The 25,782-nt window shown below is 47.3% G+C and overlaps 5 protein-coding genes and 1 long non-coding RNA gene across 11 annotated transcripts in view; 3 read left to right on the top strand and 3 right to left on the bottom strand.

The window, feature by feature from the left end:
* The window catches only part of LOC109523951 (sialidase-like), a 6,605-nt gene extending 3,980 nt beyond the window's left edge, over window positions 1–2,625 (top strand). Inside the window, exons 4-11 of the mRNA XM_019883466.1 lie at window positions 37–687; window positions 763–808; window positions 886–1,032; window positions 1,407–1,496; window positions 1,592–1,693; window positions 1,812–1,910; window positions 2,339–2,389; window positions 2,497–2,625. Coding sequence (XP_019739025.1) covers window positions 37–687; window positions 763–808; window positions 886–1,032; window positions 1,407–1,496; window positions 1,592–1,693; window positions 1,812–1,910; window positions 2,339–2,364 — 1,161 coding nt within the window. The 3' untranslated portion in view covers window positions 2,365–2,389; window positions 2,497–2,625. The remainder of the gene's footprint in view (window positions 1–36; window positions 688–762; window positions 809–885; window positions 1,033–1,406; window positions 1,497–1,591; window positions 1,694–1,811; window positions 1,911–2,338; window positions 2,390–2,496) is intronic.
* A 927-nt stretch (window positions 2,626–3,552) lies between these two features.
* eif3c (eukaryotic translation initiation factor 3, subunit C) lies at window positions 3,553–11,751 on the top strand. Its single transcript, XM_019883465.1, has 22 exons — window positions 3,553–3,650; window positions 3,735–3,800; window positions 3,915–4,104; window positions 4,372–4,497; window positions 4,649–4,700; window positions 4,875–4,993; window positions 5,091–5,221; window positions 5,439–5,589; window positions 5,685–5,788; window positions 7,473–7,614; window positions 7,704–7,829; window positions 7,923–8,016; window positions 8,107–8,294; window positions 8,447–8,671; window positions 8,766–8,957; window positions 9,533–9,704; window positions 10,027–10,186; window positions 10,269–10,334; window positions 10,834–10,921; window positions 11,004–11,169; window positions 11,417–11,458; window positions 11,528–11,751. The coding sequence occupies exons 1-22, from the start codon at window positions 3,553–3,555 to the stop codon at window positions 11,608–11,610; spliced, it is 2,781 nt and encodes a 926-aa protein (XP_019739024.1). The 3' UTR covers window positions 11,611–11,751.
* prodh2 (proline dehydrogenase 2) lies at window positions 10,469–15,953 on the bottom strand. Of its 2 annotated transcripts, XM_019883521.1 has the most exons (10): window positions 14,936–15,953; window positions 14,402–14,592; window positions 14,078–14,204; window positions 13,665–13,817; window positions 13,285–13,428; window positions 13,031–13,197; window positions 12,387–12,497; window positions 12,182–12,270; window positions 11,903–12,115; window positions 10,469–10,694 (listed from the first exon to the last, which is right to left on the bottom strand). In XM_019883521.1, the coding sequence occupies exons 1-9, from the start codon at window positions 15,173–15,175 to the stop codon at window positions 11,943–11,945; spliced, it is 1,395 nt and encodes a 464-aa protein (XP_019739080.1). In that variant the 5' UTR covers window positions 15,176–15,953; the 3' UTR covers window positions 10,469–10,694; window positions 11,903–11,942. The 2 variants fall into 2 exon arrangements, with proteins under 2 accessions (XP_019739080.1, XP_019739079.1); XM_019883520.1 differs by lacking the exon at window positions 10,469–10,694 and having other exon boundaries at window positions 10,808–12,115; window positions 14,936–15,952.
* A 626-nt stretch (window positions 15,954–16,579) lies between these two features.
* tbx6 (T-box transcription factor 6) lies at window positions 16,580–20,273 on the bottom strand. 2 transcript variants are annotated; one of them, XM_019883492.1, is made up of 8 exons: window positions 20,045–20,273; window positions 19,480–19,702; window positions 19,017–19,284; window positions 18,574–18,717; window positions 18,403–18,473; window positions 18,255–18,313; window positions 17,820–18,117; window positions 16,580–17,707 (listed from the first exon to the last, which is right to left on the bottom strand). In XM_019883492.1, the coding sequence occupies exons 1-8, from the start codon at window positions 20,112–20,114 to the stop codon at window positions 16,771–16,773; spliced, it is 2,070 nt and encodes a 689-aa protein (XP_019739051.1). In that variant the 5' UTR covers window positions 20,115–20,273; the 3' UTR covers window positions 16,580–16,770. The 2 variants fall into 2 exon arrangements, with proteins under 2 accessions (XP_019739051.1, XP_019739050.1); XM_019883491.1 differs by lacking the exon at window positions 20,045–20,273 and having other exon boundaries at window positions 19,480–19,918.
* A 1,293-nt stretch (window positions 20,274–21,566) lies between these two features.
* fbxl15 (F-box and leucine-rich repeat protein 15) lies at window positions 21,567–25,336 on the top strand. 3 transcript variants are annotated; one of them, XM_019883563.1, is made up of 4 exons: window positions 21,567–21,649; window positions 22,950–23,103; window positions 23,370–23,872; window positions 24,657–25,336. In XM_019883563.1, the coding sequence occupies exons 1-4, from the start codon at window positions 21,588–21,590 to the stop codon at window positions 24,838–24,840; spliced, it is 903 nt and encodes a 300-aa protein (XP_019739122.1). In that variant the 5' UTR covers window positions 21,567–21,587; the 3' UTR covers window positions 24,841–25,336. The 3 variants fall into 3 exon arrangements, with proteins under 3 accessions (XP_019739122.1, XP_019739124.1, XP_019739123.1); XM_019883565.1 differs by lacking the exon at window positions 21,567–21,649 and adding an exon at window positions 22,327–22,549; XM_019883564.1 differs by lacking the exon at window positions 21,567–21,649 and adding an exon at window positions 22,581–22,616.
* Window positions 23,641–24,650, bottom strand: LOC109524016 (uncharacterized). 2 transcript variants are annotated; one of them, XR_002169883.1, is made up of 3 exons: window positions 24,083–24,650; window positions 23,835–23,889; window positions 23,641–23,720 (listed from the first exon to the last, which is right to left on the bottom strand). It is a non-coding gene; the product is annotated as an uncharacterized LOC109524016 (long non-coding RNA). The 2 variants fall into 2 exon arrangements; XR_002169882.1 differs by having other exon boundaries at window positions 23,671–23,760.
* Window positions 25,337–25,782: the final 446 nt, after the last annotated feature.

The raw sequence follows: 25,782 nt of genomic DNA, 5'->3' as shown, positions 1-25,782 counted from the left end.
GGCCCGATAAGCATGTCCCAAAGCCTCTCGGGAGAGGTTTGCCACGACACGTTTGATGCCAAGCCTCCTTCCGAACCCAATGGCGCAAACGTCACGTCCGGAAGCCGTTCTCGTGACTGTCAGCCCAACACCCTCGACCCGAGTCCTCCCCCTGGCCCCAGCAGCGCGGACGGCAATGCTGACGCCGGGGCGGTCGAGCCGCCTCAAGGCGTGCTTGATGCCAATCTTGGCGAAGCATCAGCATCCAGGGCGGCGCGACGTGAGGCCAAGCATCATTCCACGTTGCCGACCCACGACCAAAGCTTGGATGCCGATAACAACAGCAGAGGCTTTAATTTTGACGACACGCTCGATTTAAGGCACGGAAATTTCGTCACGTCAACGCCGTTGACCAATTGTAAAATGACCTTCTGCGCCTCGCCAGATGAGAGCAAATTGCTGGCGTCTTCCCAAAAACCCGACGGGGAGACCGTCGGTAGGCCAGAAGTTCAGGCGACACCCGACGTTGCCTCGGAAATCTGTACTCCAAAAATATTCCCGGCCGCCAAATCGCTGCCGCCTTTCTCCAAAGCGCCATCGCTGCTGCAGAAGTTCAAGCCGTTGACGTTGCTTCCAAGACGAGGCGCCGTGCCGCCTTCGGGTCTCCATTTGCCAAAACCAAGTTTGGCTACTCGCACGCTTCAGGAGGTAAAATGGGTGCATTGGAAGAACCCCGTTCAAGAATGACTTTTGTTTTTTTTGTTTGTTTGTCCCCCCCCCAAGAGCTCAGCAGTGTCCAGCTCATACAAGCTGCGATCCACAACCACAGGTAAGTAGACTCGATTCTTCTAGTGGTGTGATGCTGATAGTTGGATGCCAAAAGCTCATCTGGGCATGCGACGCCAGGATTGAGGCCAGCCGCGCAGCAGCCGAAGACGGGAGCGGAGAAGCCACAGATAACCGGAGGACCATCGGGCATCCCCAAAGGGCCCCCACTTCTCCGGCCGCCATCAACGAGAAGCAGCGTGCTGGCTTCAAGTGCTGATAAGAAACGTAATTACGAGGATGCGGTGTTCAGCCCACCCGGTGTGCCGCGAGACACTGGCATCATTCAAAAGTAGAAGACTCGTATGTGGCCACGGCTTCACGGTGAAACTTGGAAGGATTTGCCATTTAACTCCTTGTTAGAAAATCATTCAAGCGTTGGTCAGGCACCTTGATTAAATTTGGAGAAGGTTGCCCTGTGACGAATCTTGTGCATTTTAGGTTCATCCTGAAATGCCAACCAAAAGCCAATTAGCCTCAACTTTTGAGAGTAGGGTCATCAAACTCATCGTTCCAGGAAGGCTCTTTCTGTTGGTCATGTTTAGAATCATGACATTTAAAAAAAATAATAAATAAATGAATACAATTCTTTTCCTCCTTAGCGTCTAATTCTGCAGTTCCCGTTCTCCAAACCAGGAAGCGCGACTTGAGCAGAGATGCGCAATTAGTTGTGAAGAAGAAGGCAAAGACGGGTAAAAATGGAGAAAAAAAAAAGGTCAGTTCCTTGCACAGTATAACAGACGCCTATGACGAAGTCCCGCGTGGCTGCTCCCGTGTGCTATTTCAGATGTCCCCGCAGCGTCCAGTGCCATTGTAGCACCGAGGCCTTCCGTCGATGCGTCGAGCGCCGTGAAAAGCTTGAGACCGACGTCTAAAACGGCAAAAGACGGTTGGTTGGAATCGATCGATTGAAATGGCGGCTCATGCACGTTTCTGCTGTCTCACAAGTTCATCACCTTACTGGCCCCTTGATATGATTCCCCCCTCCCCCCCTCCTCCTCCTTCAGATGCTGCAGTGTCTTCAGCAGCTAGAAATGCCGCCAGCAGAACCAAAATCCTAAAACCACCGGTGAAGAGTCAGAGAACTCACTTGGTCAAAGGTTCAGGTTGGTTAATAAGATGTCGGCGCAATACAGTTCGACTTTCGGGAATGTTCAATGTCAGAAACTTTTCATGAGACATTTTGACATTTGCGGGTTGGCTCTTACTTGCGATGAAAGCAACCAGATTTTGTCCAGGTACAGTTGAAGATCTGTGCTGTTCCTCAGTCAAATGCTCGCTGCTCACTGCAGTTGTTGATTTCTGGATTGGTTTTGGTGAGGGGCATTAGGAGTGTTTCGCACAACGTTCTTCTTTTTTTGATCCATTCAAAGAACTGGTGGTGAAATGACATATTTAAAAACGTAATGCGATTCTGTTTCAAGTGAAATCTGATGCAATTCATGGGACGTTTATTCAAGCTTTTTCCAAGTGCAGTATAAAGTCAAGATTGTCATTGGATTGACAAGATGTTGATTCCTTTGTTACATGACAGGTTGTGCTAAATGCGTGGTGCTGTAAGCTGAAATACAGCGACTGAAAGAGGGTATGACTGTCTATTTCTGGGAAAACGTGCATACGTAAAATTTCATCACAATCTCCAGGACAGTATTATTCTGTCTATCCTGCTAATAAGATCCTGTTTTCTTCCAGAACTACAAAGGCACAAGGAAGAAAAGGATGTGTGAAAATGCACTGAAATAAACTTGCCATTGTGGCACTGTGAATGTTAATGTATTTTAAACATTGTATGTACAATAATAAAATTGGTGTGACATTGCATTACTTGGAGGGGTGTTTTAATCCGCGTGACCTCATTCTGAGAATAAGGTGCCGAACGAGTCAATATTAAAAACACAAAAACTAAACTTAAGAACAGCAACAAAAAAAAAGTCCAAATGAAATAAAAATACCGACTTTCGACAGTAAGGGGCGCTGTAGCGGTGGCTCGCCCAAAACTCAAGAGTTTTGCGTCACTTCCTTTCCCTGCTCGAGTGATCCGTACGGACCGTCGCACGTTCTCTCCGTGTCACCGCAACAGCAAAACTGGATTTTGTAAACACTCAAAAGACACAGAAGCACCACAGAGCTCATTTCACAAGGACGTAGGTGAGTTTCAGGTCGAAATAACGTTTCTCACTGGTCGACTCTTGTGCCTTTTTGCCCTATGAGGCCCCAATGCTAGCGGAAGCTTTCCTTAGCATTAGCCCCGGGACACGTTAGCTCGCATCCTGTTTGGGTGCCAACGGTGTCGTTGATGATTCAGACAACTTTGGGACAACGACATACGCTTTGTCAAATTAAAAATCACCTCGCTACCATTTATCGTTTGCATACGGGGTGTATTTCTAGACATCTTAACTAAGATGATAAGGATCTGCTAACGCTCTTTTAGGTTTCCCCACGACAATTAACCATCTTATCGAAGTGAAATGTTATACTGTATGTAGCGCTTTTCAAAGATCGCACTCGCAAAGGGCTTCACACGGTCAATATTGAAACACACTTACATACACATGACAAGTGACCAGTCATAGATTACAAACCACAATGTGCAAATGGTGAAAATAATTTTGAATTTGCATAATTTAATTTGCATCTAATTGAGTTCTGTATTTTGGCCAAGGTTGTGTGATTATAATTGTCTGTATTTTTAATTTTATTGTTTTTTTATTTTTTATTTTTATAGATTGAGCCCTTTTTTCAGCAATGTCTCGTTTCTTTGCCACCGGGTCTGACAGCGAGTCAGAGGAGTCCTCGTCAGCAGATGAGATTGCACCCAAAGCACCCGGGACCACGCTCAAGCAGTCAGTGCAATGAATGAATTATAGCGTTGCTCCAGCGTTGCATTTTAAGTTGAAGCCATTTCACACGTGCGTCTGATCCCACAGGTCGCTGCTGCTCAGTGATGATGAGGAGGACACCAAGAGAGTTGTGCGCAGTGCCAAAGACAAACGGTTAGCCCTTTTTTTTTTTTTCCCGCCCCAGATATTATTGTCAAGGTAAACTTGACTTTGGTCCTCTCAGCATCATGCATTAATCGTGTTGCTTGAATGTGTCCTGCGTCATAGGTTTGAGGAGTTGACCAATCTCATCAAGACTATCCGCAATGCCATGAAGATCCGCGACATGGCCAAGTGTCTGGAGGAGTTTGAGCAGTTGTGTCGAGCGTTCCTCAAAAGCAAGAATATAGTGGACAAAGAGGGCGTTCCACCTTTCTACATCCGTCTTTTGGCAGACCTGGAGGACTACCTGAATCAGGTCAGTCCTTTCATTTCCCTCTGCCTGAAATGATTCCATGCTTCAATCGAGGTTGAGTTTTCAGGGTTTGAAATGTGCTTGAATTACAGATAGTGTCTGAGAGTAAAACTTAGTCTTTCGATACAGACGGTATGTCCGTGGGAGTGAGTAGGCTGTGCAGTCATTTGTACTACTGCTGCGGTCGTGAAAGCTAACTTTTATTAGCACCCTTTTTTTAAAAACAAAATATAAAATTCATGTCATGTTTTCAACTGGATGATGTTTCAGCTATGGGAGGACAAAGAGGGGAAGAAGAAGATGAACAAGAACAACGCAAAAGCCCTCAGCACATTGCGCCAGAAGATCCGCAAGTACAACCGGGATTACGAGACAGAAATCACTGCTTACAAGGAGGTGATGAAATGACACACAACGCCACACATTCATCTTTAAAGGATGATCTACCACTCAAATTTGTACATTTACGTGAACAGCATCAGCTGTGAATGTTTGTGTTCTTGTCTCACTAGAGGAGGACATTGACCTGTCAATATAAATTTTATAGAATCCCCAAGAGTCTGCAGATGAAGAGGAGGACAAGGGCCCAGATGATTCGGGTACAGGAGACCACTTTTTTTGTGGGGTGGTTTTTTTTTTTTTTTTGACACTTCTTCCTCTCAATATTTTGGACAAGTTGTCATTGTCCATGTGACAAGCTAAAGTTTGACTCCAGTGAGAAAGTCACATGTACAGAGACAGCGACTAATATTAGCCATTCTTTTGGCCATCAGGTTCATCCTCTGACAGCGATGAGGATGATGACGGTGTGTCCGCTAAGTCCTTCTTGAAGAAAAAACCAGAGGCCGCGCCAGAAGCGAGCAAGTTCCTCAAGTCCGCCAAAGGATCCGGGGTAAGGAGCCGGAAGAATGTTTCATTGGTTGTCAGCAATTATGTCAACGGCTGTGGTCGGACTGCATTCACACTTTTAGTTTGGTCCCTTTTGACAGGATGAGTCATCCTCCAGTGACGATGACGAAGACGACGAAGACTGGGGCTCTGACACTGTGGACACCGGCAGTGAGAGCTCTGACGACGGAGAGGGGAAGAGTGCGTCTCTCGCCATGGTCTTCCTCAAGAAGTGAGTTGCCGCCAATCCGCAGTTAATTCTGTACCCCGCACCGTACCTTGATATTTACTGGGGAGCTGCGCAAAGCCCTTCATTCATTTCTAATTTTATACAATTTAAAAAAAAAAACACGTAATTTTAGATTTTGGCACTACACGATCGGGTTTTTGCAAAAGTTAATTTTACGTTTTGGCATGAAATGAGTTAAACCGTGTCACGATGCCTTCAGGGCCCACGCACCTGAGAAGAGCAGCGAAAAAGTGGGGAAGAAAAAGAAGCTGAAGAAGAAAGAGAAGCTGGAGGAAGAGGCTGAGGAAGAGGGAGGTGAGGAGGTCGAGGGAGGCTGGGAGAAGGTGAGGGGAGGCGTCCCTCTCGTCAAGGTAAGGAAAAGATGGATACAGCCACCTTCTAAGATGTGCTGCAAGAAAGCCATCAAACACAGGCTTTTCCTTTTCCCTTTCATTGAAACCATCAGGAGAAGCCCAAGATGTTTGCCAAGGGTACCGAGATCAACACAGCTGTGGTGGTGAAGAAGCTCCACGAGATCCTGCAAGCCAGAGGCAAAAAGGGCACCGACCGGTATTCACTCCGTGCACACTCAGCATCTTCAAGAATTGTGCGCTCGGTCTCCACCGGTCGACATCCCAGAATTCATTCTGCGGTTACAAGGCTGCAATGATGAACTGAAAAACTGCAATAACTTGCCAATTCAAGGTGACATATTGATGGTTAGCTAATTTAATGTCGCCTCCCACCTCGAGTCGGAGCGTATTTTAATACCTGTGCAAGTTGTCAAGACCGAGCGCCGGTGCGCTTTCAATCATCTTGAACAAAAGAAATAAGAATGTATGAAGTGCGCTCTTACACTTGCTTGTACGGTCCACCAGTGGACTGAAATGCATTGTGTTAGGGTTAATGTGTTGCTGGTGGTGGTTTTTATTATTTTTTTTAAATCTAATCAATGGATGGAATAATCATCATCTAAAAATACTTGCTCGATGCAACCCGGGACATGATGCCCTGCCAAAGCCATGTATACAGTATTAGAATTGGCCGAATTGAAGTAATGGCACACAACATTAGGTACACCTGCACAATCCTATGATAAATTAGTACCCCGCACCGTACCTTGATATTTACTGGGGAGCTGCGCAAAGCCCTTCATTCATTTCTAATTTTATACAATTTAAAAAAAAAAACACGTAATTTTAGATTTTGGCACTACACGATCGGGTTTTTGCAAAAGTTAATTTTACGTTTTGGCATGAAATGAGTTAAACCGTGTCACGATGCCTTCAGGGCCCACGCACCTGAGAAGAGCAGCGAAAAAGTGGGGAAGAAAAAGAAGCTGAAGAAGAAAGAGAAGCTGGAGGAAGAGGCTGAGGAAGAGGGAGGTGAGGAGGTCGAGGGAGGCTGGGAGAAGGTGAGGGGAGGCGTCCCTCTCGTCAAGGTAAGGAAAAGATGGATACAGCCACCTTCTAAGATGTGCTGCAAGAAAGCCATCAAACACAGGCTTTTCCTTTTCCCTTTCATTGAAACCATCAGGAGAAGCCCAAGATGTTTGCCAAGGGTACCGAGATCAACACAGCTGTGGTGGTGAAGAAGCTCCACGAGATCCTGCAAGCCAGAGGCAAAAAGGGCACCGACCGGTATTCACTCCGTGCACACTCAGCATCTTCAAGAATTGTGCGCTCGGTCTCCACCGGTCGACATCCCAGAATTCATTCTGCGGTTACAAGGCTGCAATGATGAACTGAAAAACTGCAATAACTTGCCAATTCAAGGTGACATATTGATGGTTAGCTAATTTAATGTCGCCTCCCACCTCGAGTCGGAGCGTATTTTAATACCTGTGCAAGTTGTCAAGACCGAGCGCCGGTGCGCTTTCAATCATCTTGAACAAAAGAAATAAGAATGTATGAAGTGCGCTCTTACACTTGCTTGTACGGTCCACCAGTGGACTGAAATGCATTGTGTTAGGGTTAATGTGTTGCTGGTGGTGGTTTTTATTATTTTTTTTAAATCTAATCAATGGATGGAATAATCATCATCTAAAAATACTTGCTCGATGCAACCCGGGACATGATGCCCTGCCAAAGCCATGTATACAGTATTAGAATTGGCCGAATTGAAGTAATGGCACACAACATTAGGTACACCTGCACAATCCTATGATAAATTAAAAAAAAAAAATCTAATAAATCCAAAAAAATAAGAGTTTGCATTGCATGCTCAGTCATAAATGCAAGTTGTTCTTTTGCAGGACTGGCCAGATTGAGCTGCTCCATGCCCTCGCTGCCATCTCCGCAGAGCATAACCTGGGTGAGGGCGTCCTGGTGAAAATTAAATTCAACATTATTGCATCGCTGTACGACTACAATCCCAACATGGCAACCTTTATGAAGGTAGGAAACTTTTATACAGCAAGGATGCTCTCGATTTGGCTGATACTTCACTTGCCCCACCTTTTTTTTTTTTTTTTAACCCACTTCAGCCGGAAATGTGGAAGAAGTGTCTGGACTGCATAGATGAGCTGCTGAACGTCCTGTATGACAACAGCAATATGTTCATCGGGGAGAACATTGCAGAGGACAGTGAGAACTTGGCCATCTCAGATCAGGTATCTGCAGCCTAGCTTCTAACCTTTTGAAGAGAGATCAGCCCCCCCCCCCACCCCCTCCCCAGCCTTGACTGTTTGCCTTGACTGTTTCAGCCTTTCAGAGTGCGCGGCTGCATTTTAACTTTGGTGGAGAGGATGGACGAAGAGTTCACCAAGATCATGCAGAACACAGATCCTCATTCACAAGGTAAGCCCACACTTTCAGAAATGATATGGCAAACCCAAATCACGAATACGCAAGGAAGGGCTGTCATAACGGTCCAACCTCGGCCTGTAGAATACGTGGATAATCTCAAAGACGAAGAGCGCGTTTGCGGCATCATGGACCGCCTGCTCACCTACTTGGAGAACAAGGGCACCACGGAGGAGATTTGCCGCATCTATCTGCGTAGAATCATGCACACCTACTACAAGTTTGATTACAAGGCTCACCGGAATAGCCTGGCCATGCAGGCAGAAACAAAGGTGAGCAGAGTAGCTCGCCCTCACTGAAACGGAGGATTTGTGAAAGTGAGCTATGGCGTGCAAAATTGGCCGATGCTTCGCCGCCACTGTACGCCGTCGGACAAGCTTGACAGTCGCTCTTACAAGTGCTTCCGCTTGCCGTCGTCGTGCAGTCCCAGCAGGACCAGGAGGAGAGCGAGGCCGAGGACAGCGCCATCATCATGGACCGCCTCTGCAAGTTCATCTACGCCAAGGACCGCACCGACCGCATCCGTACGTGCGCCATCCTCTGCCACATCTACCACCACGCGCTGCATTCGCGTTGGTACCAGGCCCGCGACCTGATGCTCATGAGCCACCTGCAGGACAACATCCAGCACGCCGACCCACCCGTTCAGGTGAACACGCGAGTCCCTCGGACGCCGGCGACGCTCGGTCCAAAGCCAGCGACGTGATGGCTCGACGTCCGGCGTTTGCTTTCCTTCCTCCTAGATCCTCTACAACAGAACCATGGTCCAACTGGGCATCTGTGCCTTCCGCCAAGGCATGATCAAAGACGCGCACAACGCCTTGCTGGACATCCAGTCCTCGGGCCGTGCCAAGGAGCTGCTGGGTCAGGGTTTACTCATGAGGAACATGCAGGAGAGGAATGCCGAGCAGGAGAAGATCGAGAAGCGAAGACAAGTCAGTCAGCACAGTGTGCACCCCTCACGGTGATCATAGTTCACGAAAACTAAGGGAAAAAAATCATTCATGCAATCAAATTCTGCTGATTTCAAAAAAAAGAGAAGAAACCAAACCAAAACTACATCTCTCGTTTATAAACGAAAAGTACCTAATCATCTCAAAAAAGTTTTTGTTTTTGTCAAGGGTTCATTTTGGAGACATTTATTTTGGTGTGACTCTTCATTCATGGCTTGAGGAGAAGGAATGTCAGTTGTTTGAGGATTGTCTTTTGCGTGATAACACGATGATTCGTCAGTCAACTGCTTTTTGATCTTGCACTTGACAAGTACTCCATGTCTTGAAAAATAAATAAAGGCATTAAAAAACAGACAAACTTGCTCCAAAACTAATGACAACTGATTTAATTTAAAAAAACAAAAGTAAAAACAAACTCGAGTAACGCATGAAAAAGCCAGACAGACTGAAATTCCCAGCTTTTGAAATCACTTTTTGTGCGAGGAAATGTCGGCAAAAGTATGGCGACGCGGCGGAATTCCATCGTGTGCTCGTCATCGGTTGTGTGCCCATCACAGGTGCCCTTCCACATGCACATCAACCTCGAGCTGCTGGAATGCGTGTACCTGGTGTCGGCCATGTTGCTGGAAATCCCCTACATGGCTGCCCACGAGTTTGACGCCCGCCGCCGCATGATCAGCAAGCAGTTCCACCATCAGCTGCGAGTGGGAGAGCGGCAGCCGCTACTTGGTGAGCCGAGAACCAATTTCTATTTATTGCGTCGAGTCATAGAGCACGTCGTTGTTCTGCCTTTCACTGGACGCTGCTGGTATGGAGACATGTCCAAAGATGCATTTGTGTTCAATGCAAATGAAATTGGATCGTTTCCATTGGTGCGCTAACACAAAGTCACTTGAGTAATAATTTGGCCGCATCGCAATAGGCTAGTGGGCTACCGGAATTGTATCTCGGCTAGAATTGACTTTTTCACATCGAGTGGGGCGCGACATGCGCTCAACAAAGATGCATAGAAATACGCAGACACGTAGAAGTATCTTCACGTTACGCCCAGGCCCCCCGGAAAGCATGCGCGAGCACGTGGTGGCGGCCAGCAAGGCCATGAAGATGGGCGACTGGCGCACCTGCCACTCCTTCATCATCAACGAGAAAATGAACAGCAAAGTGTGGGACCTCTTCCCCGAGACGCAGCGAGTGCGCGAGATGCTCGTCAGGTTGGCTTCACAAGTCCGCATGTTGGTCATCCACTGTCCTGCCGCTGTTCGCTTGGTGACCGTGATACGTTGCTTTGAGTAGGAAGATCCAAGAGGAGTCGCTGAGGACGTACCTCTTCACTTACAGCAGCGTGTATGACTCCATCAGGTCAGTTGTTGTTTTCATGTAGCCGGCCGGGTGTGATTTCGTGATTTAGAAATGCCAAAATATTTCTTTCAAGTATCCCGGAATACATACTCAAAGTTGTCGTTTGACACATGAATGCGCAATTCTGTACACAGTCCATTTGACTTCATCGACATTGACGAGCAAAGTCAATTTTATTCTCAACGTCACAAAATATAAACAGCTACACTATTAAATGGTTCATTTATCGAACAGGGGCCAACAAGTAATTGGAGTGCAAAAAAAAAAAAAAGAATGGAACGTCCCAAATTTCAGGCGTCCTTCCTCGACATCAGTTTCTGCTTTCTTATCAGCTGTCGCTTTGGCACCATCTAGTGGCACCTTAGGAACAAACCACACAAATTGCAAATTTTTTTTAAAAAATCAATGAATAGCGAGGAAGCAAGTATATACTAGAATGCTATTTTCTGCAACCCACCCTGTGAAAGCTTTTCATCCAAATCCTTTTTTTTTTTCCTAGCATGGCGACACTGTCTGACATGTTTGAGTTGGAGATAGCAACAGTTCATAGCATCATCAGCAAAATGATCATCAACGAGGAGCTCATGGTAACGCTGCACGGCGTAGGAAGATTCCTTGGAATTTGTTTTGGGGAGGTATTTATGAATATCGGCATCCGCCCGCTGCCAGGCCTCTCTGGACCAGCCCACGCAGACGGTGGTGATGCACCGCACGGAGCCCACCTCCCTGCAGAACATGGCGCTGCAGCTGGCCGAGAAACTGGGCAGCCTGGTGGAGAACAACGAGCGCGTCTTCGACCTCAAGCAGGGCGTCTACGGCGGATACTTCAACAGAGGTCAGCTCGGTCGCGCTCGAGCTGCCGTAAAAGACTCCGTTGGGGAACGTTGACTTCACATTTTAGATTCGATTTAAAAACGAGAAAACAAACACGTTTCCTTCAGTCATGCGTTTTCCACGGGAAGGAGTATCTCGGCAGACAAAAAACAGGCGTATTATTATGCCTTCGTTTTAGAGATCGAATGTCAAATTTTCGTGGTGGTGGTGTTGACTGCTCTGCTCATTGGCTGCCCCTTGCATTACAGATCAGAAAGGCGGATATCAACAGAAACAGTCGTACCAGAGAGGTATGTTGTCCAGCAAATGAGCTTTTCGTTTATTCCCGAATAATCGTTGCTCATGTGCCCCTGACGCAGACGGAGGCAAGGGCGGTTACCAATCCAAGCAAGGCGGCTACCAGCGAGGAGGCTACAGGAATCAGAACCAAGGCAACTATTGATTTTGGAAAGGTTACATTCCGTTTTGACAATAAGCACCCTCTGGGCTGGAAGAGCCTCTAGAGCCTGATCCTATATCGGTTCATTTGTTTGAAGTGAGCCTGTCCTGTCTGATCAGTTATAATAAACATTCTTCCATCGTGCTTACTTTATCTTCCTACTGTTTTTGGCGGCCGGCATTTTCACATTTTTCCCCGCGATGTCCCCAAAATAGACGCATTTGTTGGCAATTGCTCATCTATTTTGTTTGGATTCGGGTGTGCACAAATGTGAGTGAAAAGAAAATAAGCTCACGCGTTTGTCCTTGGGCCACGCCGCTTAACTCGAGACTCTTCTAGCGCCCTCTTAACATGAGTCTCCTGTGGAGCTCCTTCCTGAGCAGGTCCCTCTCCTTGCGGATGCCCTTCAGCACCGTTTGGTTCTCCTGGGCCCTGCGCACCAGGTAGGGCAGGGTGTCGTCCACGGAGCCGTACGGGACCGACTTGTACACGGCGTAACCCTCCTTGGCTGCGGAGGAGAGGCGTGGGGTATCGGTTGCTATGACAACCGCAGTTTTTGACGGCGGCGTCTCACCTAAAGTGAGAGAAACGTGATCACACATCCCCAGAAGCTGACCAAAACACACGGAGCCGCTTGCTTTGTCGATGCCCAGTTCCTCAACCCTGGCGGTGACAAAAAGTAAGGCAGACATTGAGCCGGTGCGCTAGATGACTCGCACTTTGGACATCTCGGCGGTCCCACTCGTTCCACAGAATTTCAATTGTCCACCTGGACTCACCATTCGGCCGCCCGCCTGACAGACTCTTCGTTGTGTGTGGCGACGATGATCCTGTAGCCTTGCGGGTCCTCGGCGATGTGCCTCAGCAGCACCTCCAGCAAGCTGTTATAGCTGTCACGGGGAGGATTTATGAAATGAGACGATATATGCACCAGTGAACCGCTACAGTTTAGTACAGGATACTAAAAGAGGTTCAAAGTTGAGAAATATTTTGGAACCCAAGAAAACAAGTGCACAAAGATACATTATTGTTATTTGTCCAGTCAGATTTCAATTTCATTGTAGCTACCTCAGTCTAACTTGCACGCAGTGCGGCTTCCTTCTGCCGTCCTCTGGTTGGAGGAATTCAAAAAGGGTTATGAGCCAAACCTGTCTGGAGCATTCTGCGCACATTTCCTAATCAGCTCCTCTGGTGAGTGTTATATGTTTTATTCAATGTTTTTTCAAGTGCTGTCACGTGATAAGATGATTAATTCTCAACGACGGTTCTCCAGCGGCAGTACGACGGCTGTCCGCATTTGTGCGGTATTGGCGATTTAGCTGAAAAAGCAAGCCACCGGATGAACGACAAGTACGCGCATACAAGTGAAAATGTACAATTGGATGCAAACGGGCTCCCTGGCGGAGGTCACAAATGTCTTAACTTGTCATTTGTGTCCTCCCAGCAGTCTTGGACGGGGTCCGGCCGGCCCTCCTTCGCCGCCAGCTTCCTCTCTTTGTCCATGTAGGCTCCTCGCACCAGCTTGACCCCCAGACAGAACCCTCCTTCCCGAGATCGACTGATCGCCTCCAGCAGGAGCGTCCTGGTCTCCTGAAAGCGAGTATTTCCTATCAAAGCCACTGGATTTCCTTTTGCGGGCACATCAAGTATTCGGAGCATTGATTATTTTTTTTTTACCTTTAGGTAACACTGGAACGTGTACCAGATCCAGGCGCCGTCTTTGTTGAACTTCTTCATCATTGCCATGCTAACGAGGGACAGCGCAGGGTTCATGTAGGTGTACTCGGCATCGACCAGCACCCGCACTTTGTTCACGCTCGCCTGAGGGACACAAGCCACTGTGCTTGACCGCCCTTTCAACGAGGACTACAACTTGTTTAACGTTGATGATGTTGGTTTCTTCTTTCCCAATGCTCTCAATCTACTCTAGCAGGTGCTTCGTTGGCTTATGCCTTGGGGCTACCTTGAGTACAGCTCTAGATGGCAAAAGACCCTTGAGTACGAAAAAGGAAAGACTGTCCAAATAGCGCGCACGCCTCAGTGCTCCCGGCGGGTACCTCGGCTATCCTGTTGAGTCTCCGCAGGCTGCAGCGGAAATGCGCCGCCTCGCTCTCCTCCAAACTGGGGAACTTCACCTCCTCGCCGTCCATGGCTCTGACCAGGAGGTCCAATTCATACGCTTGTTTCGAAATGACCTTGGTGAGTTTGACCTTGATGGACACAAAAAAATGACGTCTTTCAATAACTGGTCTTTTTTTCCCCCTCCTTGGTGAGCAACGCATAAAAGCACATGCAAAATCTGTTCAGACTGGTTAATTCTGCGATCTCGTGGAAGAACATTTCATTGTTTTGCCTGTCAATCTATGTCACAGGTACAGATAGACAAAACGATATGATTTGCAGCCGATAAATGCTCATTTGTGGCTATTGTAGGGCACGAAAGGTCTTGAGGCGAACCAGCCACACTTACACAGAGCTCAGGACTGAGCAGAGCCGTGACCTTCAGTTGCATCATGGGATCTTTGCTCCAAGCGTTGCTGTGGGACATTCGCACGCATTCCAACATGGCGTCCATGTTCTCGTCGTATCTCTTCTCTCTAGGTGGCACACACGTATTGGCTGAGAATCATTGGTGACCGCTCTTAATAGCCAAGGAAATCATTCCTCCTGGTCATTGTTTCTTCTGGGATATTTTGTATATAAGACAGATGATGAGCTAAGGCTTTTTTTGTGGAGCTGTGACAGATGATGAGCTAAGACTTTTTTTCTCGAGCTGAAAAAAAGTGCTTCTGACCCTGTGCTCTCCCCCAGGTCTTCCTCGATGGGAACCGCCAGCATGGGCCTCAGTCCCAGCGTGCTCATCTTCTCCATGGACTCCGAAATCTCCTTCTCGTTCTCGCCGGCCACAAACTGAGCGTAGACCGTGGATCTCATCAGCGAGGAGAACACGCGCCTGCCCAGAATGCTGCGGGCCGCTGACATCAGCTGCCAAAGAGACGCATGACCAGGTTATGCTCACCTTCCAAGTTCCTAAGGTCAATCTGATACAAGGTGGCTTTTAGTTCGGTGAGGAGAATTGGAACAGAAGGCTCGTGGCCCAAATATTAACATTGTAATGCACGATATTTGTGGTCATGCTTCCTTTTTTTTGGGGCTTTCACCTTTTAACATATTTTAAATTTTAAATGAAGTGAAATTATTGAATGTGATCTTTTTTTTTTCCACTGTCTTTCGTACTTGACATTTTGACAATGGTGAACACGTGAGTTGAACCGATCCATCACTAAATAAACATTTGGGGAAAAAAATAATTGATTGTTTGCCTCACCTTGTTGCAGTTGTTGACAAGCACGGGGAAGGAGCAAAATCGGAACACAAGCAAGGCGCGACACAACTCTCTCAGGCTCTTCACCCGGAATGCGCTGGGATCCTCGAAGGTGAAAGAGGCAGCCAGGAGGTTCGGCGGCTTGCCTGCAGCCGCAGCCTGCACGATCCTGGGGGCAGCGGTGGACATGAGTCTCGTGGAGAGCAGGTAGAGGCGCGAGGAGCACATGCGAGTGCACGTCATCTTCGCTGTGTGAAGTTCACGTAAGGATTCCTCAAGTTTGGCCGAGTGTTGCTTGTTTACAGGATTTTAGGTGTGTTCCAATGTCAACGCGCGTGCGGGCTCCAAAAAAGTATGCGCTTTGTCAGAACCGGTCCTGTCAGAAAAAGAGAGTCGTTTCTTTGCAGTGAGTCAGACTGATGATTAATTCACTTCGCCTCGGGCCACCTTACCCGTGGTTCATGTAAATTCGGACAGCTGTGCAACTTTTGGTTTTGTAGAATCCCCCCCCCCCCCCCGCCCCCCAAAGAATAAAAAAGGGTCATCTTTGCGCCCACCTACTGGTTAATGAGTGACTGTGGAAATTAGAGCAACCACCCAAGTTGACCCTTGGCATCGACCAAAAAGCGTACCCTCTGTAACATTCGCTCAAAATGTCGACCAGAGTGATTAGAATAGTTCCAAATTTCACATTTTAACCCTTTGCACCGAGCGAACTGGATTCCTCTGAGAAGTCCGGAGCGAATTAAACAAAGGATCCATTAAAATGCACTTTTGGGAGGGCGTTCAGTCACACAAGTAAATTGTATTCAACTGTAATTGGACATCTTCATCGAGACGTAAAAACAACAGTCAATTTGAACTTTTTTGGCTTCCCACAAAAATGAAATTTTAGAATTCAAATCTAATTTGGGTTCAAGAACTTCTATATCACTTCTGACATACTAACCATTGCAGATACATAAGTTATTTTTTTTTTGTAATTACCTGTGCTGTTAAATTAGGTTAGCTGTTGCATAAGGCGTCCATCTGCTTACTTCTCTAAACTTGTTAAGACCTCAAATTTGGGGTTAATTCTCAACACACCGTTTTTGTGTTGAGTTACATATTGAGAGAGTGTCACTTGAAATGTCTGAGAGAGAGAGAGAGAGAGAGACAATCAGTAAGTTTGCAGAGGAAATGATTAACCATGTAGCTTCGTCATGTCTGTAAAGGGACTTACTCAATGTTCCGGAGCATGATGTACATGGGATGGGGGAGGCATTTTTGAACCACCGGGTTTGCAAATACATGAATACAAGGTGGCTCGCTTTTATAAATAGGTGACATTGCAGTCAAATGGCCAAATATTCAGTTCTTCGTATCAAGTATGTTGGATTTTTGAGATCACAGTGGCCACTTGAAAACGATGCGTTTCAGTCTGAATGGCATCATGGATGTTGCGATGGCAGTCCCGTGTTTTTTTTATTTTTTAAGGTTACTGGTACAGAATGTGCAATGCCCGTACACCCATAAAATGGTCAGCCCTTGATGATTTCATCAAGTCATATGAACGAACAAAATGTCTTTTAACAACATATAACGATCTATCAAGCCAACTCGCTCTTATCTCATGTATCTTTTTCCTGTGCAGTCACATACAATACAGAATCGTATATTTTTTTATTGCCTCCACTGCAATGGCTATTTCAGCCGAAGCACTATTTACAAGTCAATTCGTCTGAGAACACACACTTAAAGATCACGACGAACTTTGTCAATGCTACACATTGCTAATTTCCCCTCTAGAAGCGCCATTAAGCCAAAATGCAATTGCTCACTAAAACATCCATTTTGTTTTAGAACACGGCCCTGCCGCTCACATCCAGGAAGGACCCTTGGGCGTGGGCGTGCTGGTGTCTGTATAGTGGCCTGAATGGGATGGTGAGAGATGGGTGAGGGTCCTGCCGTAGCCGGATCGGGTAGGAGGAAAAGGCCGGGTACATGGTTGGGGCGGCAGGTGGGATGGGGAGGGGTGGCTCCAGCTGGGGGAGCAGGGAGGAGGGGTGGTGCAGCATCATGTCCGAGCGGTAGGGGCCGGCGGCGGGGTACTGGGGGATGGCGCCCAGCTCCATCGAGGCATGCGAGGGGGTCCCATTGTTCAGGTTTGGAGGGTGAGGAGTGGAAGCGAAGCAAGAGGAAGGTTGGAAAGGCAGGGCGGAAGATGGGCGGGGGAAGGCGACGGTGAGGCCGCAGGCTTGATGAGGCGGGCTCATATTGGAGAAATGAAGGGCCTGGCTTGGGAAGGACAGGCTCTGCATCTGCACGGGTGGTGGTAAAGCGAATGGTGCTGGGGGGGCACTCATTGGGGGCTGCAGCTCTGGGTTTGAAGGCAGGCTGTTTGGATAAATGAAGGCTTCCGAAGTTTGCTGCGAGGGGGGGGAACTGTGGCCACTGGAAAGGCTGTCATCTTGCTGCATGAGCAGGGACATTTGGCGCTGGGACTGACATGAGGAAAGAGAGGTGTCGGGTTCCGGGTTGGGTGGCGATATGGTGTGATAGGAGGGTGAAGAGGAGGAGGAGGAGGATTCGGGTGGAGTGGGGAAGGTGAAGGCGGTCTGCTGCAAAGAGGGTGAGGTGGTGGGGGAGGAGGAAAGGACGGCGGGGTAGTCCATGGGAGGGTCAGATGGGCTTGAGGCGAAGGTGGAGGGCTGAGGGAGCGGAACGAACGCCGGCGAGCTGGCCTGAGATGCCGGGAAGGTTGAGGTGAATGCCGCCTCACTCAAGGAGTCGGAACTGTGGGGAGAGCACACGTAACGGATGACATCGTCCGACATGGGCTTCATCAGAAGCCCTGATCCAAATGGAAAAGCGAAATACCCAATTTTTTGCTTCCTCAAAGGCTTACCTTTCAATTATTGTATTTGTGACGTCACTTCCTGCCCCGTCTTGCATCCCGGCATTCATGGAGAGACTTATGTCTGGAATCTGGGAGGCCATGAAGGCCTCGTCGAGGTCCAGAGGCGGCTCCGGGACGAGACTGTCCTGGAAGGCGCTGTCCTCTGTGGTAAACCCACACGAGGGGTCAGCAGGCAGGGGGTGCAGAGTGGCCAAAGCCAGGGCCTGCAGGTCTGCTCCGCTCATGTTGGGGGTGGCGGCGGGGACAGTGGGAAGGTGCTGAGTGGAGTCACATGCATCGCAGTTCCCTGTTGAGGACATGGGCCACGCTTGACATAGGACAAAAGGGGGAATATTGGATCTGCTCAGAAAATTGTCATCAGTCTCAAATATCTCCGTTCTCAGGGGGGTCTGGTGCCAAAAGGTTTGAGTGGACAACACTGACCTATAGCCACGGTTTCTGTCATGTCCGCTAGTTTTCGCTTCTGTCTTGCATCTCTTTGTCTGTCGAGGGAGGGGGAAAAAAAAAAACTTTTTGGGAAGAATTTGACTTCGCTCTGACTAGAAGCAAATGTGCCCTGATCGTCAATTACTTTTTGCTATTCATGCCTTCCTCCCGGAATCCTTTGGCAAAGGGGTTGCAGTTGATCTTCATCTCTGTGATCTGCAAACAAAAATAAAGCAATTCCACATTTAACTATCAATAATATTTCAGTTTGAGGAACCGAATAAAAGGTTATCGCGAGCGCATTGTGTGCAAGTACTTTGCTGTTCTGGTAGGCAGTGACGGTGATAAACTGGGTCTCGGGGAAGACAAAGGAGTGCTGCCCTCCGCCCCAACTCAGCATGTCCCGCGCCTCGATCACGTGCACTCGAGGCTGGTAGCGATGAAGTGAGTGGAGGATGATCTGGAAAGAAGAAGAAGAAAGGTTGGAATGTGACATTGTTTCCGATGACCTTTCAGAGCATTTACGATGCTTTGGTATCGCAACCCTGCATTATCGCTGAGATAAATGCTTCCCGGACATTGTGCAAGTCCCATCTACCTACACGGCAAATGCGGCCCGTCAACCGGTCACTTGTCTGTCCCCACCATTCTATCAATTCGCCCACCTCCCGGTCTATCGGTACCTACCTATCTTGCGCAATCTCCCTACCGACCGAGTGCTCTGTGGAGTCTTGCCTCATTGGGTTGTGCGCTACCTACGTGTCCCTGCGTGTCCAGTGTGTTGTTGGTGAGCTTGGCATAGTGAAAGGAAATGGTGCGGCTCTGCCAGTGAGCACCGGTGGCGGGGGAATCCGGGTGGATGAACACGCGGTCCGGGAGCCTGGCTTCGGCCCCGCCCACATCCTGCCATCCGCCTCCTTGGAAGCGATAGCGCGAGTTGTCCATCGGGATGATGTCCAGGAGGAGGATGTAGCGTAGGCATGGGTTCAGGCCCGACAGCTTCAACTTCATACCGGGAAACATCCGTCTAGGTAGGGAGAGGAAGATGCCATGTTAGGTCTGGCTTGAGATGAGGCTTGATTCATACGTCACAAATACACAGCAACGAATGCAGAATGTGTCTAACCAGACGCATGTAGGAAGTCAAACTGCGGTCCTGCCGCACTAAAAGAAGATCGCCGTCAGACTACGGTCTAAATCATGAGCTCCTTCCTCCACTCACCTGCCCTTTTTGGTGATGATCATCTCCGTTCCCACTGTGCTGAACTGCTTCCACAGGGATGAGTTCTCCAGGTCCATCTTCACGTCGTCTTTTTGCACTTGGGCCGTCGGCTCGCCGTGGATGACGGCTGGGGGCGCCAAAAGTCTCACAGGGGTGGGCAGGGCTTTGGCCCCCCCGTCACACGTCGAAGGGAACAGCGGCATGTGGGCGGCGGGCTCTCGATCTTGGCGAATTGCGGAGAAATGTTGGCAATGAGCTGATAATTTTTTTATAAAAATGTGCTGGTCGCCTCTAAACTGGAGCATAAATGAGGTAACTCGTATTCTAGCCCCTCTCCGCTGGCCGCTTTCAAGTTGATTTGAAGATTTTGGTTGTTTTCAAATCTCCGAATGGTCTCGCCTCGCCTTACTGAGCTGCTCCATCCCTACACTTTCTACCCTGTACCCCAGAGGTTGTTTTTTTTTTTTTTTTTTCCCCTATTGCCGGACCCAATTGTTCAATTGTCTCACGTTTTAGTTTTATATCCATAAAGCTGCTCTGATTTCAAATGTGCATCTCCTCTCACCTCTGTAGAAGCGGTCTCCAATTCGCTGAGGGCCCACAGCCAAACCGGGGTACACGTCCACTCCAAGCATACTGCGGCTCGGTGCTCTTCAGCTGGGGAAAAGTCGTAGCCGTCGTCGTACCTCTCCCCACTGCTCTTTTCCTTTGACTAATTCTTCCTTTTTTGCTTCTGCTCCAGTTCGTCTGCCGGCCTGGCCTTCAGTCACTGCCTCCAACCTGCCTGCGCTCGATTAAATAGGTGTGTGGCTGTTAACACGTGGAGGCCAAATGGTCACATTTTCACACCAACCTTCTTGACACCCTGCACTCTATCCATCTATTCTGTCCATCTACCCCAATCAATTCATTCAATAACTGATTAACTGGACATGAAGGCCTCTCGTACTTTGGGATCAATGAAGATCTAATGTCAAACAACTATGAGCAAATTGCCTTTTTTCGCGGAAGCTCCTCAGATTCTTTGTGACATGATAAAACATTTCCATGAGCTAAGCAGCAAAATCCCCTGTTCTCTGAAGCCGAGTCGCGATTGGCTAATACCTGAGCCCCGAGCAACTTCATTCATCAGAATGCCTTTAGACTCGTTGAGGCACACAGAACGTACAATTGTCGATTATTTTTTGGGTCTTGCAATACAGTCTGCGAGCGGCGGGTTCAAAACAATCCAAGCTGCAATTGCGAAATGCAAAAATACTCGTAATGCCCCCTGGTGCTGTTTTGAAGAGGCAGGACAGCTGATGAGGGGGGAAAAGCTCGTTTACAAGCAGATCCCCTGCAACTCACTGATGGCCCGATGACACGTCTCTTCCTCTCAGCTGTGTGCCTGTTGAGTCTTCGGTCAGTGGGGAGTCTGAGGATGTTAGTCGGCGAGGAAGCCAATTGGCCAGCTGACTGCAATTTGGCCACACAAACAACTGCATTGAAAAGTTGATGGGCGACGTTTGAATTCTTACAATGAGACTCACAAGTTTGGCATCACATTCTAATTTGACTGGTGTACACTGTAGCGAGAGCCACGTCAAACTTCGCTTCTCGGAATATTTTCAATGGGAGTCCGTCAGCACCCACCTGTCAGCATTTTCAGTGCCTCTGACTAACCATGAAACTCGTTTCAGATTTTTTTTTTTGTCCCGGCAACTGCAAACTCTGTCTTGAACAAATCTGATGAACGTAATTATTTTCTTTTTATCATAAAAATAAATCGAGCCTTTGAACAAGGGTGCTTGTACCTTTTAAAGCCACTTCACAGCAACATTTGTGTCAAACAGTCACGGTCATTGTCATACTTGTGAAGGAATGTCCTGTTTTCGATTTTGCCCATGTACCTCATGAATGTGTGTCTTCTTTATCACCAAATGCATTTCTGGTTTTATTTGCTTTGCTTCTGTCACTAAAATGAATGTGTTAACTCCTGTTCGATCTTCTTATGTATATTCTGCTGGATGTGAAGGTTTATATTCAACATGCCATATTTGTTTTCTTCAGATACCCCACGCCGAGTCTTCAAACTTGCCAAATGTAAAACATGGTACGACCAGTGATTAATGTTCAGGAAAGCAAAGTCCATCAAACTTGTTGCTTTGTGCACCGTGACAACTGGAGTCAGGTAACAGCCAGCAGAGTCAGTGTTGTTCTAGTTGTTGTTTTCTTTGTCCATTTGTGTGTGTGTTTAAAGGCTTGAGGGGAAGTTGAGGTGTTAAGTGTATTTTACTCATGCTTTTACAAACTAACAGGTGGATCCCTGTAACGGCCAATAATGAATGTGGTTGCAACTTGCGTTGTTGTCTTAATGCTGCTTGCATAGAGAGAGAAAAGAGCTTGGCTGGTGGGGGATTTCAGTGCATTCATCATTAGCACTATCCTGCTCCTTGACGATGAAGTGCTAAGTTGTTTGAAGTGAATCTTTGTTTCATTATTGAGGTCGAAGGGTCATCAGACTGAAAACACACAGCTCTGTGAATCAGTGGAATCATACATCGTCAAACTCGGTCTGTAAATCGAAAGTCACTTTTTTATGGTGAACTATGTAGCTCTCTCTCTCTCTCTCTCAGGGATAAATAAATAAATGAATGCAAACACAACTCTGGAGCACCATAGAACTGTGTGATTCCTCCTAGTAGTAAAGTAATGATAAGCAATAGTATTACCAAAAGTGCAACTTCTGTGGCGTCAGAAAACAAACTAAATGAAAGAAATGTTGAACGTGATACTTTGGGGCTTAATTTAATTTAAATGGTTTCGGTGAATTTGTCTTTGGAGCTGTGCAAACGGACACCGTGGAATAATTTGAAAAGAAAAAATAAATTTTTGAAATGCTGATTCGTGAAAAGTCGAGGGGTGGCGGTGCGGGAGCCCAACTGTAGGTGGCGCAATTACAATAATCAGGATGTTAATTACCGAAGAAGAAAATTGCGGTGACGGAAAGGAAGTGATTTTGTACGTTCTCTGAAACTGGATTTTTTTGAAAAGGCATTCAGCTTGGCATGCAGGACAGGGCGGAAGTAACGTAAGAGATGATTCGTTTTTACTTTGACGAGCATGCCTAAGTTGGCAAACGTGCTCGCTAAAGACTGGTAAACGCACTGACGCAAATCCTTCAAGTAGCTATGGAAAAATGTACAGACTCTGAAATGGAAGTACAAACGTGAAAAAAATGTAACGTAAAAAACATATACAGATGTCTGTTTTTAAATGTAAGGAGTAAACGTAAAAAAGTCGTCAGCCCAATGAATATTCGCATAAAGCACATTTGGAAAAAAAAAACGACTTCACCACAGTATCAAAGTAATTATCCTTGTAACGAAGTATTTGTAAGGAGTTACTCCCCACTCCTGACAACTCATTACATGGAGTTCAAAGTTTTAAAGTACAATCCTGTAGTGTCCTAATAAGGCTTTCTCCAGCAGGTGTCGCCTCTTGACGTTACCGTGGGAGGACGTACTGGTTTCACATATTTTATGCCAGTTACCTTTGAGACAGCTTGTCGCCTTGCAACGAGTGAGCAAGCGATTCCGCACGCTCATCCGACTCTTCTTTGCCAAATGCACGAGTTTTGAGGCAGTGAGTATTAAACCACGCTGTGATTTCGTTTTCCTCTCTGACTGTCCAGCAGGACTGTACAAAGTGGTGCGTGGACAATACTTTCTCTCGGTCGAAATAATCATGCATTCTTGAAACATTTTTTCAATTTTTTAATAACACGTAAAACGTTTATTTTTGCAAAGCTTGAAAGAGCTAATTTCTTGGTAGACTTATCAGTCGGGTCTTGCAATGTAGTGCCTTATTGTTCAAACAATAACTCTCCAAATGTGTTGACTACGCTACAGGTTGGATTGCGTGTTCCAAAGGAGGCCTTTTGCTCGCTGGTGAAGGACAACACGGTTCTCCGCAAGCTGTCACTTGAGAGCTGCTCCTCCTGGCTGACGGATGAGGAGCTGCTGCCCCTGGTCAGCCGGAACCAGCGTCTGATGACGGTGGACATGAGTGGCTGCGTGGGCCTCACTCGCCACTCGCTGGTGGCCTTGTCTTTGACCTGCGTACACCTGCGGCAGCTCGCCGTGGCTCGTTGCGCCTTCGTGGACGGTCTGTCCCTGCGCAGCCTGGCCGACCACTGCGGGGCGTTGCGCTCGCTCGACCTCAGCGGATGCTGCCGGCTGAAGGACGACGCCATCTGCTACCTGGCCAAGAAGTGCGCACGGTTAACGTTTCTGTCTTTGGCTGGAAATGAAAATATCACAAGTGATTCAGTGGAGGAGGTGGCCAAGAACTGCAGGGGCCTCGAGCATCTGGACCTGAGTTGCTGTCTGCGGGTCAGGGACCAGGCCGTTAGGTATTGCATCTTTTGTTCTGAGTTAAAAAAAACAAACAACAAAAACACACACATCATCTTTTAAAAGTTAAGGAGTAGAATGGTAAATGTTCTTGGATGTTTCAGGTCGTCAGTGTTTCCCTGTTGCCTTGTTTCGAATCAAACATCTCACAGCACCAAACAAAAAAAATGGAATAAAAAGTGTATACTGTAATGAGGACGTGTGCTCACAAACTTGCAGAGCCATTCGACATTGGCGGTTCCTCGAGAGCCACACCCTGCCTGTTTTCGATCCCTCCCTACTCCCAACACACCTGATTGAAATGATCAGCTCTGAAGAGGCTTGACGCGATCACGAACAATTGAATCCTGGTGTGTTGGAGTAGGGAGGGATCAAAAACAAGCAGCGTATGGCTCTCGAGCAACCGAGTTCCCTACCCGTGCACTGGGAGCAAGTCATGACCTCCACTTTAGGTACCAAACTTCTTTTCATCTACTTTATCAACAATAAACTCCCTCAAAGAAATACACCGGTAACGGTCATAAATCTCTGTTATGAACTAGGTCGCTTACAAAGCACGAAACAAGATAATTGACGCGCCATCTGTTGCGAACCAAAACGGTAGCGCATACCAAAGGAATGCGCTGAAAAACAGTCTCCTGAGATGAATTCAAGTTGAGAGTCTGACCACATTGAATGATTTTACAGCATGAAAAGATGAATACACTGACAAATGCGGATATGAACTGGTTGCCCCTCAATGCCGGATGCCTCCGTAATGTGAATGTCCACCGCCGTTCGCAGGACGGTTGCCGAATACTGCCCCAAGCTGCAGTCCTTGAAGGTGAAACACTGCCACCGTGTGACCGAGTCCAGCCTGGAGCCGCTGCGCAAGCGCAACGTGCGAATGGACGTTCATCCGCCGCCGGGAAGGGAGCGGCTTTCCATCACCGTGCGCTCTGGTCCTTATGTCAATATCCAGGTATAAGCCATGTCCACACTGTTTAAGGAATATTTGATGCTTGTTTGTGTTTGGCCTTTCACCGACATCTTTCACATTCAAACTCATTGAAAATGTTAAAATGTGTCAAAACCATTGCCAAAAAAAAAAAAAAAAGTGTCATATCATGAGCCGATGCGATTGTATTTAGTTTGGTTGACGCGTAAAGGTTCATTTCACTGTGACTCCACCTTTCTACAAATGACTTCCTCCTAACTTCTGATTCTAAAATGGCTTTTGGCAGTTACTTTGACAACCGATGTGCTTTTTGCTTACCGAGACTGTTGATCAATCAGTGAGTTAAAAAAAATAAATAAATAAATAACCGGTCCGTGATCCCAACTTGTTTATTTACTGTCCAATAGCTAAAATTTGCGTTAAATGGAAGCAAGTTGAAATGCGTTGGGGAGGTTGTGTGTGAAATAAAAAAAACATTTAAACTCTCAAAATTGTCCCAAAAATGTGAATTGACATTCAGTAGACAGAAAACGCCGGAGGTCCTAACTTCTGATTCTAAAATGGCTTTTGGCAGTTGCTTTGACAACCGATGTGCTTTTTGCATGCCGAGACTGTTGATCAATCAGTGAGTTAAAAATAAATAAATAAATAAATAACCGGTCACTGTTCCCAACTTGTTTATGTACTGTCCAATAGCCAAAATTTCCATTAAATGGAAGCATGTTGAAATGCGTTGGGGAGGTTGTGTGTGAAATTAAAAAAAAAACATTTAAACTCTAAAAATTGTCCCGAAAATGTGAATCAACATTCAGTAGACAGAAAACGCGGGAGAGGAAATCCAGGTTGTACCCTGCCTCTCGCCCAGTGTTAGCTGGGACCGGCGGCAGCTAAATGAGCAGCAGAGCAGGAGGGAATAGATGGAACGACAATCATGATGAGATCAATATATAACTACATCGAAAACTTGGGGGA

Source organism: Hippocampus comes, unplaced genomic scaffold (assembly GCF_001891065.2).
Source record: "Hippocampus comes isolate QL1 unplaced genomic scaffold, H_comes_QL1_v1.1 scaffold367, whole genome shotgun sequence".
Lineage (NCBI taxonomy): Eukaryota > Metazoa > Chordata > Actinopteri > Syngnathiformes > Syngnathidae > Hippocampus > Hippocampus comes.
This window is presented reverse-complemented; position numbering and strand designations above follow the sequence as displayed.